This window comes from Notothenia rossii, assembly GCF_949606895.1.
Source record: "Notothenia rossii genome assembly, chromosome: 8".
NCBI classification, from domain to species: Eukaryota; Metazoa; Chordata; class Actinopteri; order Perciformes; family Nototheniidae; genus Notothenia; species Notothenia rossii.
In genome coordinates this window covers 3,582,938-3,598,122 of record NC_136906.1, presented here as the reverse complement: position 1 = coordinate 3,598,122, position 15,185 = coordinate 3,582,938, and the positions used below count along the sequence as shown (strand labels likewise).

The window sequence follows — 15,185 nt, the reverse complement described above, 5'->3', positions numbered from 1 at the left end:
GCAGTAAGCTAACGAGTACTGATAAGCTTTATTTTGTTTTGATCCAATGCTGCACAACTGAACTGATCCAATGATGCTGTGAAAGAAAGAAGCTATATCCATGTTGGATAGAATATCCAATTTAAATAAAAAAATAACCTTAAGGGACAACTTGAATGCTTTTTTTTCTCTAAATGCATTGCATAAAGATCGGATCGGGAAAAATCGGTATCGGCAAATTGTCAAAATCAAATGATCGGAATCGGATCGGGAGCAAAAAAAGGTGATCGGGACATCCCTACTTGTATTATCATTTTTACTATATATACTTCTGTTCCACTGCATTTTGGAGTCAAATATTGTACTTTTTACACAACTACATTTCTTTAAGACTCATAGTTTACTTGCTATTTTTACAGTTAAAACCACATGATAGGGTAATGTTATAATTTAATACTTTAATGCCAACCTTGTCAGTATTTTAGAGAATATCTAACATAAAAATAGAATAATATATATTTTCCACCAAGACCTTTTACTTTTAATGGAGTACTTTAAGATCCTGGTATTTCTACTTTAACTTAAGGAGAGGGTCTTCCACCACCGTCCTGTGACTAGTTTTCTTAAATTAGTAATTATTTTAGGCAAATATTGTACTTGTTACTTAACTACGATGACTCTATCGCGGCTGTGGCTCAGGTGGTAGTCACTGGTTCTATTCCCAGTCCCTTTCAACGTGCCTTTGGGCAAAATACTTGTCCCCAAATTGGTGTGTGAGTGTGTGTGAATGTTACTCTCCTTGAGCAGGTGTCACCTTGTATGACTGCCTCTGTATGAATGTGTGTGAATAGAGAAGTGTATATGTAACTTGTAATATGCAAAAAGTAGAAAAGCGGTCTGTAAAGTCAGTCCATTTAACCACTTACTCTCCCAGTTTGTCCTCACCTCATATCTGACCTTCTCCTGTGTTGTTCCTTCAGGGTACCACCACAGCCTCCCCTCCTCTCCTTACTCCTCGGGTCCTGAGAGTCAGAGGTTACCTTCCTCTGGGACTTTATCCTCAGAGTTCCTGAACCACGGGGTCCCAGTGAAGATCCTGCTGCTGGTCTGCAACGCTGCTGGGACGGGACAACAAGCTGTCAGGTAATCATGGAGACCAGAGAGGCTACAAGTACACCCATCCTTTACTCAAGTAGAAATACAGATACTCGTGTTTAAAAATACTCTGGTGAAAGTAGAAGTGCTGACTAAACTTCTTTACTCAAGTCAAAGTAAAGAGGCTTTGAAATGTACTTCAGTAAAAAGTACCCATAACTAGCAGCTGTTTTAAAGAGTACCTGACCTCCCTTTATATTAATAGAACAATAATGTCATTGTTAGCTCATGAATGTTTCCATGGTGACCAACGGCAACATGACAACGTTTCCATTGGTCCCTCTTCTTTAGAGAAGACCAGGAAATGATGGATACACGGATCGTGTTCAAATCCATAGGCACGCAATGACTCTAAGTAATAATGATCACGCCACCAAACACACATTCAGACTAAAGGAACCAGCCTGTTTGGAAAATGAGAGAAGTAGAAAGTACAGGTATTTGTGTTCAACATGTAAGAAGTAGAAAGTACAGGTATTTGAGTTCAACATGTAAGAAGTAGAAAGTACAGGTATTTGTGTTCAACATGTGAGAAGTAGAAAGTACAGGTATTTGAGTTCAACATGTAAGAAGTAGAAAGTACAGGTATTTGAGTTCAACATGTAAGAAGTAGAAAGTACAGGTATTTGTGTTCAACATGTAAGAAGTAGAAAGTACAGGTATTTGAGTTCAACATGTAAGAAGTAGAAAGTACAGGTATTTGTGTTCAACATGTAAGAAGTAGAAAGTACAGGTATTTGAGTTCAACATGTAAGAAGTAGAAAGTACAGGTATTTGGGTTCAACATGTAAGAAGTAGAAAGTACAGGTATTTGGGTTCAACATGTAAGAAGTAGAAAGTACAGGTATTTGTGTTTAACATGTAAGAAGTAGAAAGTACAGGTATTTGTGTTTAACATGTAAGAAGTAGAAAGTACAGGTATTTGTGTTTAACATGTAAGAAGTAGAAAGTACAGGTATTTGTGTTCAACATGTAAGAAGTAGAAAGTACAGGTATTTGTGTTCAACATGTAAGAAGTAGAAAGTACATGTATTTGTGTTCAACATGTAAGAAGTAGAAAGTACAGGTATTTGAGTTCAACATGTAAGAAGTAGAAAGTACAGGTATTTGAGTTCAACATGTAAGAAGTAGAAAGTACAGGTATTTGTGTTCAACATGTAAGAAGTAGAAAGTACAGGTATTTGAGTTCAACATGTAAGAAGTAGAAAGTACAGGCATTTGAGTTCAACATGTAAGAAGTAGAAAGTACAGGCATTTGAGTTCAACATGTGTGAAGTCAAAGTAAAAAGTTGTCAGAAAAATAAGTAGTGGAGTAAAGTACTGATACCAGAAACATGTATAAGTACAGTAACAAAGTATTTGTACTGCACTACTTCCCACCTTTGCATCTGGCGCTATGTGGTGGTCAGTCCAGAGGATCAATGAAAGTAACTTTGGGTCAAATCTAAATGAAATGAAATGTTCCTTTTCGAGGAGAAAACATTCAAGATTCAATATATGTTATTGTCTTATGTACGGCATGACAGGCAGTTGTATAATTAAATTCTTCCGCCCAGCTCTCCACAGTCCGATCCCCTCCATGTTTCACTTTCTCCTTCAACAACTCGCTCTCATGGATCAAACCTCCCACTGCTCTCATCCTGTGACAGCTGGAGGACTCTGTGTCTGCCAGGAAAATGACTTTGGAGTCACTTACTGTACTTGTTGTTTTTAACTCTGTAGAAGAGTATCACAGGTACACGTCTGAAAGTGTGAAGGCTCTCAGTTTCCTTTGATTTATCAAAACTGTGAAACCAACAGATAGCAGAAGGTAGGATTTAATTAGGTTTGAAATGTAATGCGTGAAACCTAAATATTTTTGGGATTAATCTCATGGCTGTGGAGGCAGGTGAACAATTTAACATGTGATGTATATGTAATGTCTTTCATTTTGTGTAAAGCACTTTGAATTGCCTTGTGTTGAAAGGTGCTATATAAATAAACGTTCCTCCAGGTTTGGACCCCCGTTCCTGATGAGGGAGGATCGCTCTGTGTCCTGGGAGCAGCTGCAGCAGAGCATCCTCAGCAAACTGTATTACCTGATGATCAACGGGGTGCAAGCCCAGGTACTGCACACACAATGACTGTGCACTAATGTGAGGAATAATTAAGCTGTGGATGGAAATCTACTTTTTAACTCAGGTATTTTAACCTCATGGCTGTTCCATTATGTTGAAGCTCACAGCAGATTGTTCCATTATGTTGAAGCTCACAGCAGATTGTCCGCCGTCCAGGAGAGCTTCAAGACCTTTTACTTTGAGATGTAATTACTTTTATTACACGGCTTAGTTGAATACTCGATTCTGATTGGTCCATTCAGAACATGTGACACGTTTTTAATCCAGTAGTACAGACTGCTGTCAAGGACTATCATGACCGTTGCTAAGGAGGATCGAGAAGGAGAAAGGAGAAGCGCTGGGCGTCAGATAAATCAGACAGGCAGACAGGAAGTAAACAATTCAAATTTTTGCTTCAGACACGCCAGCCGGCAAGCTTTTTTTGAAGCTGTAGTGTGGACGGGCCGTAAGGCAAGCAAATCCAAACAGGGGGCAGGCAGGAAACTCAAGGTCCGAATACAGGCAGGCAGGCAGGGGTCAAAACCGGGCAGGACAGGAATCTAGGCTAGAGAATATCAAACACTGGAGAGCTTGGCAGAACAGACAAGACAATCTGGCAAAGGACAAGTGAGAGCGAGGTGGTATACATACTGTGGGGTGATGAGGGAATGAGTAACAGGTGAGGGGAAGGGCTGGGGAGGCCAGGTAAGGGCAGGTGAGGGGAAGGGCTGGGGAGGCCAGGTGAGGGGAAGGGCTGGGGAGGCCAGGTGAGGGGAGTGAGCTGGTTACAAGGGCCTGGAGGAAGGCGGGATCTGAAATGACAGCAGAGTTTAAGATGAGCCAAACAAACAACAATATGTGTCTAACTTGTGACAGCCTGCTGTATCATGCTGTTCCTCCTGCAGCCAGATGACACACGAGAACCGATACTGAAATAATAAAGAAGGAAGGCAGCAGATGACCGTCTCTCTGCATGTGGTTCAGACTTTCAGGAGAGGAAGAGTGAGGCATCTTCTTCACAGCGGGGGGTGTGAGCCCTCCTCTGTGCCCCCTGCTGTCAGACGTTTAATTAAACTCGTACAGTCCCCCTCTCAGAAAGCAGTTCTCAGAGCAGATGTTGGCTCTGAATCTTTCATCCCAGCAGGATCTGTAGTTTCCTGCATCGATGCTCCACTCACGAGGACGATTCCTCTCGTCTAAATGTAGCTTCGGCAAAGAGGCAATTCAGAAACAAAGAGCGGCTCTGACACGTTCACATGTAGCCCACCTAGCAGTGCTACAGCGATCTGATGCTTCACCAGTACTCATGTTATAGTCAGATAAGTATGCATGCACACCCTCTCCAGACTTTCTCAACACCTGCGACATAATGAAACTCTGTGCTGGTTGAGGTCATGAGCCTGGTGTCGGGGTTTGTGTATTTGATTTGGTCTTCTTCCCCTGTGTCCTGTCGTTGTGTGCTTCCCACCCGTATTGATTGTGTGTTCTGGCCTTAGTAGCTCCACCTGTTCCCCGTTAGACCTGCGACCAGCTGCTGACCCTCTGCTTCTGTTGAAGTATTGGCTTTCTGTTAGTCTTTGTCGGGTCCTTGTAGGTCGTGCAACATCGGTTCTGTTCTGCTTTGTTCGCCTTGTCTGGACCTTTACATTATCTGCAATCTCTTTTAAGTCTTCAAGCCTCCTGGATTTGGGTCTTTCACATTCCCCCTCTACCTCGCCTCCTATGCTGTTGGAAAATAAACATATATACGCACACTAAAGTTTGTATATTTAGATGCTTTCCAATTCCTACCTGTTGAAGAAGTTAGGCTTCCAATTTAATCTGGATACTTCCACCATGCAGCGCGATTATAAAGTGACCTAATGACATGCTAACGTTTGCAGTTTACGTTACACCAAACAAACAAAATGGTCCTTACACTTGTACCCTTTCCAATTTGGGGTGAAGTCAGTAGCCGTTTCTCAATCTCGAGGATACTGGCTTGGTAGTCGCGTACTTCCAAGTCACTTCCTTCAGAAACGAAGCCAGTATGCTTCCAAGCCACGGCTTCGGAAAACAAAGAAGAATGGAACAGGCTAACAAGTGTGCCACTCTCTATAACGGTTTCAACATAAACTGTACCGAAAATAAATACCTCACGATGTCTATCTAATTATGAACTTGCTCTACTTTCATGGAACACATTTTTGGTGATAACAAATGCAACAAAGCAACATATTTACCAACACATGTTCTACGCCACTACATACTTACATTTAAATGTGTGCTGCGTCGGTTCAGCCATTCTCCGCAAGGGTTTTTGAAATTGGTCCGTGCGCAAAGCATTGTGGGAATTTTAAGGACGTGAAGTCTACCCATGTGCAGCCTCGAAATTTCCCCCAAACCAAGGAAGCGGCCTCGGTGGAATTCCAAGTATGCTGGAGATTGGAACAGTCCTTCGGCGGCACTCGATGACGTAGCATCCTTGAAATATTGGCTTGGAAGCCAGTTTCCTCGAGATTGAGAAACGGCCAGTGTCTCAGGGACACAACGACATGCTGACTGCTGTGGGACTCGAACTTGCTACCCCCTGGTTAGAAGTCCAGCACACTATCCACTGAGCCACAGCCGCAGCATTTTGTCCTCTTACTGGCCCTCATGATACTGATATACTTTAAATAGTACTGTATGTCCCACGTTAGACGCAGTAACTCAGAAGTATTGTGTAACTCCCCCCCTGAGACTGGAGCGTTCCTCTTGTGATCAACATATCAATATCTTCCAGGAATGAGCCGCTCCTCAGAGAGTGAGAGCTAGTGTTTGAGCCAGCAGATCCTCTCAGGACTTCACAAGCGCTCCTTTTCTGTCCTAAAGCACCTCCAATCCACGCAGATCTCAGAGTAATAAAGAGAGGCTTCAACAGAATTGTGTTATTCCTTTGTTCTCCTCAACCTGGCTTTTCAGTCCAGTAGTCCGATTATCTCTGGGTTTATTAAACATGTCTTTACCAGTTGTGTGTTATGGAGATGCTACATGCTATCTGCTGTTAGCTCGAACTGCCAGGTGCAGGTTGTGGTCTATATCTCATGATGACCCACTTTCCTCTCTTGGTGTTTAGCAGCAGACGTTAAAGAAAGTTGACCCCTTTGTGTCTTCTGATAAAAGGAGACGCTTTAAGAGCTATAGGACCTGCCAGGTTGCATGATGGGAAGTAAGAGGTAGGTTGTAAATCTCAAGATAGAAAGTCAGACAAACTTGATTTAATCTAAAAAACTGCACGTTCATTTCTTGAATCAGAAGGGACTCGTCAGTATTTCATAAATCACATGAAACCTTCTTTCATTCACGTTCAGCCCATTGTAGGATCTGAAGTCTGGGGAAGAGGGGACACATGTTGATGTAGAAGAGACATGAAGAAGAGGGGACACATGTTGATGTAGAAGAGACATGAAGAAGAGGGGACACATGTTGATGTAGAAGAGACATGAAGAAGAGGGGACACATGTTGATGTAGAAGAGACATGAAGAAGAGGGGACACATGTTGATGTGGAAGAGACATGAAGAAGAGGGGACACATGTTGATGTAGAAGAGACATGGAGAAGAGGGGACACATGTTGATGTGGAAGAGACATGAAGAAGAGGGGACACATGTTGATGTAGAAGAGACATGAAGAAGAGGGGACACATGTTGATGTAGGAGAGACATGGAGAAGATGGGACACATGTTGATGTAGAAGAGACATGAAGAAGAGGGGACACATGTTGATGTAGAAGAGACATGAAGAAGAGGGGACACATGTTGATTTAGAAGAGACATGAAGAAGAGGGGACACATGTTGATGTAGGAGAGACATGAAGAAGAGGGGACACATGTTGATTTAGAAGAGACATGAAGAAGAGGGGACACATGTTGATGTAGGAGAGACATGAAGAAGAGGGGACACATGTTGATGTAGAGGAGACATGGAGAAGAGGGGACACATGTTGATGTAGAAGAGACATGGAGAAGAGGGGACACATGTTGATGTAGGAGAGACATGAAGAAGAGGGGACACATGTTGATGTAGGAGAGACATGAAGAAGAGGGGACCTTTGAGGGCAGTATTGAGTAAATCTACTTAGTTACTTTATATATCTGCTTTAAAGATCATTAAATCTTGAAGAAACAACTCAGATATCTTCACTTCCAATAAGCCAACCCATCGTCAGAGCTGATGCATTAGTTTCAAACGGGCTGAACTCTTAAAGTGGTGGGTTTAATGTCCAAGGTACGGTCCGAACAGCTGGGTTCCCAGTGTTCATTGAAGAACATTAGACTCTCCGTTGTCCTGACATCAACGGATAGCTCGTTCCACCGTGTTGGAGCCAGGAGAATGAACAGGTGTGTTTGTGTTGAGCGTACCTGGGTTACAGTAGTGGCTCATTGGAGGGTAATTACTGGGTTATTATGAAAGCATTAATGTCCTCTGATGTCTTTACAGAAGTGCCTTTGTCTTCCAGAACATCAGAGTGATATTCAACGTCCGTGTGGTGGGGGGGTCGGTGTTTCACAGCTACCTGTCCCCTCAGGACGGACGGCCGCTGCACCACCCTGTTGTGGACAGGTGAGACAAAACACACATTCAGAGATGGCAAAAGTACACACTTCCTTTACTCAAGTCAAAGTAAAGAGGCTTTGAAATGTACTTCAGTAAAAAGTACCCATAACTAGCAGCTGTTTTAAAGAGTACCTGAACTCCCTTTATATTAATAGAACAATAATGTCATTGTTAGCTAATGAATGTTTCCATGCTGAACAACGGCAACATGACAACGTTTCCATTGGTCCCTCTTCTTTAGAGAAGATCAGGAAATGATGGATACACGGATCGTGTTCAAATCAATAGGCACGCAATGACTCTAAATAATAATGATCACGCCACCAAACACACATTCAGACTAAAGGAACCAGCCTGTTTGGAAAATGAGAGAAGTAGAAAGTACAGGTATTTGAGTTCAACATGTAAGAAGTAGAAAGTACAGGTATTTGAGTTCAACATGTGAGAAGTAGAAAGTACAGGTATTTGAGTTCAACATGTGAGAAGTAGAAAGTACAGGTATTTGAGTTCAACATGTGAGAAGTAGAAAGTACAGGTATTTGTGTTCAACATGAGAGAAGTAGAAAGTACAGGTATTTGAGTTCAACATGTAAGAAGTAGAAAGTACAGGTATTTGAGTTCAACATGTGAGAAGTAGAAAGTACAGGTATTTGTGTTCAACATGTAAGAAGTAGAAAGTACAGGTATTTGTGTTCAACATGTAAGAAGTAGAAAGTACAGGTATTTGTGTTCAACATGTGAGAAGTAGAAAGTACAGGTATTTGAGTTCAACATGTAAGAAGTAGAAAGTTCAGGTATTTGTGTTCAACATGTGAGAAGTAGAAAGTACAGGTATTTGAGTTCAACATGTAAGAAGTAGAAAGTACAGGTATTTGAGTTCAACATGTAAGAAGTAGAAAGTTCAGGTATTTGTGTTCAACATGTAAGAAGTAGAAAGTACAGGTATTTGGGTTCAACATGTAAGAAGTAGAAAGTACAGGTATTTGTGTTCAACATGTAAGAAGTAGAAAGTACAGGTATTTGAGTTCAACATGTAAGAAGTAGAAAGTACAGGTATTTGGGTTCAACATGTAAGAAGTAGAAAGTACAGGTATTTGTGTTCAACATGTAAGAAGTAGAAAGTACAGGTGTTTGAGTTCAACATGTAAGAAGTAGAAAGTACAGGCATTTGAGTTCAACATGTAAGAAGTAGAAAGTACAGGTATTTGAGTTCAACATGTAAGAAGTAGAAAGTACAGGTGTTTGTGTTCAACATGTAAGAAGTAGAAAGTACAGGTATTTGAGTTCAACATGTAAGAAGTAGAAAGTACAGGTATTTGAGTTCAACATGTGAGAAGTAGAAAGTACAGGTATTTGAGTTCAACATGTGAGAAGTAGAAAGTACAGGTATTTGGGTTCAACATGTAAGAAGTAGAAAGTACAGGTATTTGGATTCAACATGTAAGAAGTAGAAAGTACAGGTATTTGAGTTCAACATGTAAGAAGTAGAAAGTACAGGTATTTGAGTTCAACATGTAAGAAGTAGAAAGTACAGGTATTTGGGTTCAACATGTAAGAAGTAGAAAGTACAGGTATTTGTGTTCAACATGTAAGAAGTAGAAAGTACAGGTATTTGTGTTCAACATGTAAGAAGTAGAAAGTACAGGTATTTGAGTTCAACATGTAAGAAGTAGAAAGTACAGGTATTTGGGTTCAAAATGTAAGAAGTAGAAAGTACAGGTATTTGGGTTCAACATGTAAGAAGTAGAAAGTACAGGTATTTGGGTTCAACATGTAAGAAGTAGAAAGTACAGGTATTTGTGTTCAACATGTAAGAAGTAGAAAGTACAGGTATTTGAGTTCAACATGTAAGAAGTAGAAAGTACAGGTATTTGGGTTCAACATGTAAGAAGTAGAAAGTACAGGTATTTGTGTTCAACATGTAAGAAGTAGAAAGTACAGGTGTTTGTGTTCAACATGTAAGAAGTAGAAAGTACAGGTATTTGAGTTCAACATGTAAGAAGTAGAAAGTACAGGTATTTGAGTTCAACATGTGAGAAGTAGAAAGTACAGGTATTTGAGTTCAACATGTGAGAAGTAGAAAGTACAGGTATTTGGGTTCAACATGTAAGAAGTAGAAAGTACAGGTATTTGGATTCAACATGTAAGAAGTAGAAAGTACAGGTATTTGAGTTCAACATGTAAGAAGTAGAAAGTACAGGTATTTGAGTTCAACATGTAAGAAGTAGAAAGTACAGGTATTTGGGTTCAACATGTAAGAAGTAGAAAGTACAGGTATTTGTGTTCAACATGTAAGAAGTAGAAAGTACAGGTATTTGTGTTCAACATGTAAGAAGTAGAAAGTACAGGTATTTGAGTTCAACATGTAAGAAGTAGAAAGTACAGGTATTTGGGTTCAAAATGTAAGAAGTAGAAAGTACAGGTATTTGGGTTCAACATGTAAGAGGTCAAAGTAAAAAGTCGTCAGAAAAATAAGTAGTGGAGTAAAGTACTGATACCAGAAACATGTACTTAAGTGCAGTAACAAAGTATTTGTACTCCACTACTTCCCTCCTCTGGTAGTGGATAATAAACTGAATCTCTAAAAACCCAAATGTAGGGGAGAAAAAGTACAAAATTGACTTCTGACATGTAGAAGTATGAAGTAGCATACTGTGAAAATACTCCACTAAAGTAAAAGTACCTCAACATTTAACCAGGTTAGATATATTCCTGTGAGCATCAGAGTTGTCTGTGCAGCTGAACGTCTGTCTGCACACTTTAGACGTCTGTTATTAGACTAGAGGAACTATTCGATGATTCTAAATCTGTTCTTTTGTCGTAGTCATGGAGTAACAGTCCAAACGCACTGAAACGACCCGATGTTCCCACAGGCTCATTTAGATGTTATCTAATGTGACCAATTGAAATGCAATTTAGATGGTCTCTTATCTGATAAAGTCTGTCTTGTACTTGCTCCAGGCTAACGTTGTAACGTCCTGAGTATTTAACTGATTGCCACGGACTCTACAGATGTTCTGGATAAGGGGGTTAGATTCTTTTTATGTATGTCATTAGATAAGAGTTACAGCATGGACTGAAATGTGTAGAAATTGTATACATCTTTACACTGACAGAGGTGGGAAGTACTCAGATCTTGTTCTTGATTAAAAGTAGAAGTACTCAGATCTTGTTCTTGATTAAAAGTAGAAGTACTCAGATCTTGTACTTGAGTAAAAGTAGAAGTACTCAGATCTTGTAGTTGTGTAAAAGTAGAAGTACTCAGATCTTGTACTTTAGTAAAAGTAGAAGTACTCAGATCGTGTACTTGAGTAAAAGTAGAAGTACCCAGAGCTTGTACTTGAGTAAAAGTAGAAGTACTCAGATTTTGCTCTTGAGTAAAAGTAGAAGTCCCAGAGTGTAGGAATACTCTGTTACAGTAAAAGTCCTGCATTCAAAATGTTACTCAAGTAAAAGTAGAAAAGTATTAGCATAAAAATATAGTGAAAGTACATTTGTTCTGATAAAAACTGAAGTCCAAGAAGAATCAGATATTCTCTGAGCTGGGAACTTTGTTTTTTTTGACTGTTATTACAATAGCAAAGTCTTTAGTGTACCTTCATGTAATATTTTAGCCTTTAATACATTTCTTTACCTGAAATATCCACTGCTAAATCCCCTAACACACACACACACACACACACACACACACACACACACACACACACACACACACACACACACACACACACACACACACACACACACACACACCTCACTCCTTCCTGCTGTATTATAAACTGTGGTAATGCTGACACCTAGTGGTTCTCCTTCCTCTGCACTGGATGATATTTAACCTTTTTAATATATATATATATTAGAGCTCTGAAGCTCTGCGGCTCAGGAGGACCTCCACATGTGAAGCTGATCATCGAGTGGGAGCACCGCATCAAAGACTGGTCAGTAACACTTTATATCTTCTTAATAATAATAATAATAATAATACATGTTATTTATATAGCGCTTTGCCTGGTGCTCAAATCACTTACATCTTATGAACCCAACATAAACCCTGGCGTGTGTGTGTGTGTATGTGTGTGTGTGTGTGTGTGTGTGTGTGTGTGTGTGTGTGTGTGTGTGTGTGTGTGTGTGTGTGTGTGTGTGTGTGTGTGTGTGTGTGTGTGTGTGTGTGTGTGTGTGTGTGTGTGTGTGTGTGTGTGTCTTTGTGTTTCTATCTGTGTGTGTATGTGTTTCTATCTGTGTGTTTCTATCTGTCTGTCTGTCTGTCTGTCTGTCTGTGTGTGTGTGTGTGTGTGTGTGTGTGTGTGTGTGTGTGTGTGTGTGTGTGTGTGTTTCCGTGTGTGTTTCCGTGTGTCTGTATGTCTGTCTGTCTGTCTGTCTGTCTGTCTGTCTGTCTGTCTGTCTGTGTGTGTGTGTGTGTGTGTGTGTGTGTGTCTCTGTCTGTCTGTCTGTCTGTCTGTCTGTCTGTCTGTCTGTCTGTCTGTCTGTCTGTCTGTCTGTCTGTCTGTGTGTGTGTCTGTCTGTCCGTGTGTGTGCGCAGTGTGTTTGGGAACATCCAGGAGGAGGTGGTGCAGCAGTCAGAGAGTGGGAGGAGTCAGCAGAATGTCCATCAGTTCAGCTGCAGCCTGGACGAGTGTTTCCAGCTGTACACCAAGGAGGAGCAGGTGAGTTTATTACCTGAACCCACCTGTTAACAGTTAACAGGTCGCACACACACACACATAACAGCCGTGTGTCCCACCACCATGAGCCTCCTGAAGCCACAGTTGTGGTCACATGTTCAGCCTTCTGCATGTTATGACATCTAGCCCCTGGACTCCATGGGGCTTCAAAGGAACAGAGAGTGAGGCTGAGTCATTTCAGTATTTGATCATTACGATATTTCAAAGGGACTTTTGAAGGCATCGTTTGAAGTGGGGTTGTATGGCGTACTTATCAATCAGTCAGTGTATTACTGCCTTCAATAGACGTTTGTGTCTAAATGTTCCCAGTTTGAAGTTCACTAACACATCAAAATGACCCAAAAACATGCTCATTCTAATTTCTTTTTTTTTTTTTATTTAACTTTTTCAGTTAATATTATTTTTTTCTCCATTTTATTTTTTGTTTACTTAACTTTTTTAATTTATAAAAATGTCTTCGTTTTTTATATATTTTTTATTTATTATATACTTTACTTTTTACATTTATAAAAATGTCATGTATTTTTTTATATATATTTTATTGTGCATCATTCCTTTAACTGCTTATGTTTTATTCACATTTTCTGCTTTATTTGATCTTTTATTCAACATTTTACGCCATTGACTCTTGTTGTTACCTTGTGTCTCCACTGTGTGGCGCTGCAGGCTCACACATGTCACTCCTGAAGGGTCTATAATCAGTCAGGACTCACCAATAAGCCTCTAAATGGGCCGACTAATCAATATGTTACACTTAATGATCACAACATGCACTCTTTATTTATATTAATGGATGCTAAATTGTTTTTGGAGTTTAAGAATCTTTTTTTTATTGTGGTCGATGAGAGACTTGTTAAAATGTGTTTTAGCTTAAAAATATGAAAAAATAACATCATAACTATCTTCTCCTTTTTCTTCTAAGATGAGGTCGCTGCACCCTCTCTCTCACACACAATTAGCTGGACCCCATCTCAAAGCACTCGCTGAGAACACAACATACATTATGAGATTCTATTAAGGTTGTTTGCAAAGGACAGGAAAACCTCTTCAGTGCTACATGTAGTCTTTAACACATTTGTTCTCACATTTTTCAAAAACATTCACACCCTTTCTAATAAAAACAACATTCGTGGCCCAAAGTTAAACTGCAGATATCGTTACCATATGTTTCATTATTGTTTTTAATTTAGGCATTTAGCATTAACTTAAAGGTGGGGTAGGTAACTTTGGAGAAAGCAGCTCGAGTGCGCTAGAATTTGAAAATACACAACCGGAAAAAATCTGCCACTTCCTCACAGAGCCCCTCCTCCAACACACACGAACGCTCACACGACCAATGAGGGCACGAGATAAGTTTGTGCACAGGTGGAAGGCTGACAGGCAGGTAGGCCATCCAGTTATTTTAGCCGGGCCGGCTCAGATGATTGGTCGTGCTTTTTACAGCTCCACGGCTTCCACAGATGATATATTTTTATGGATTTTTTGTCAAAGCACTTCAGATATTCATTGCTATCGGGATGTTAAGAACATTCCATGGAATATAACAACAAGTGTATCTCGAGCCGGTTTCTCAAACTTACCTACCCCACCTAAAATAACAGGACCTTGTTTTGCTAACGCTCCATTTGATACAGAAATGACAAAAAAAATGCCTTAAACTTGCTATTAAGATCAACCTTGATTAACTACAGCTCTGGGAAACACGAAGACCCCACTTCTTAAATCACAGGGTGTCTCTCAATGTCGAGGAAGGCTGCTCCAGAGCATTCATTCATTAATGCGTACAATATTACATTTATTTTGCAATAAACCTGAGGAAAATCATCTTGTTTGCAACTCTAACGGCCCGTCTACACCACAGGCATCAAAAAATCTTGAAGCTGGGCGTGTCTGAAGTTTTGGCGATTTTTTGCGAGCAACGCGACCAACAACCAATCACATTAATCTCCCGCCCCCGACATACAAAGCAATAGCAATGTTAAAACGAAGTAAACTGGATATAAACTCTCCAAACAGGTGAAAACCTACCAGTTTCACCAACTGTCTCTGCCACCTCCCTCCATGCCTGGTTCCTCCGGTTTGTATCCCGGTAAATAGTTCCGGTCGTAAAGAACCGGGTGATTTGCTACCGTAATATCTCGTTTGGAATATGAGGAAATGAACTGCGGTCTGGCTCTCCCAGCTTGCACGCGGTTTGATTGGCTGCGCTTGCACTGGCGGGATTTGATTGGCTGACGGTTCCAGCTCAGCTTCAAAAGTTGAACATTGTTCAACTTTTGATGCCGATAGATGCTCGTGATGCAAAGCCATGCCATGCTCCCCACAATGCAGTTCGGCGAAGATTAAAAATCTTCTACGTCACCCCATTCAAGTGAATGGGCGAAGCGTTGAAAGCATTTTTCGATGCCTGTCGTGTAGACGGGCCGTAATGCATCTAGCGTTCATTGCATCTGATCATTTTGCACCTGCTTCAAAAAGCCTTCGACCTTCATGAGAACAACGGAGGATAAGGAGTGAAACCACTTTGAATCAGAGCGATGAAACATCCATTACAATTACTAAACGTTCCCGAGATAATTAAGCGCTCGGTGTTGTCAATAAGAAGGCTACGCTTTTTACATTTCTTATTCCTTTATGTGCTTTAGTTTGAGGTCATGTTGGATTGAGTTAGGCTTCACCATACTTAGTAACAGT

The 15,185-nt window shown here is 40.5% G+C and overlaps 2 protein-coding genes across 3 annotated transcripts in view; one reads left to right on the top strand and one right to left on the bottom strand.

Moving 5' to 3' along the window:
• Positions 1–15,185, bottom strand: part of LOC307016330 (phosphoinositide 3-kinase regulatory subunit 6-like) — a 492,324-nt gene that overhangs the window by 189,986 nt on the left and 287,153 nt on the right. The window lies entirely within an intron of this gene.
• LOC307016329 (ubiquitin carboxyl-terminal hydrolase 43-like) overlaps positions 1–15,185 on the top strand; it is a 127,344-nt gene that overhangs the window by 100,669 nt on the left and 11,490 nt on the right. The window contains exons 8-12 of the mRNA XM_079645372.1: positions 960–1,122; positions 3,128–3,239; positions 7,712–7,815; positions 11,670–11,747; positions 12,350–12,473. Of these exons, the coding sequence (XP_079501498.1) occupies positions 960–1,122; positions 3,128–3,239; positions 7,712–7,815; positions 11,670–11,747; positions 12,350–12,473 (581 nt within the window). The remainder of the gene's footprint in view (positions 1–959; positions 1,123–3,127; positions 3,240–7,711; positions 7,816–11,669; positions 11,748–12,349; positions 12,474–15,185) is intronic.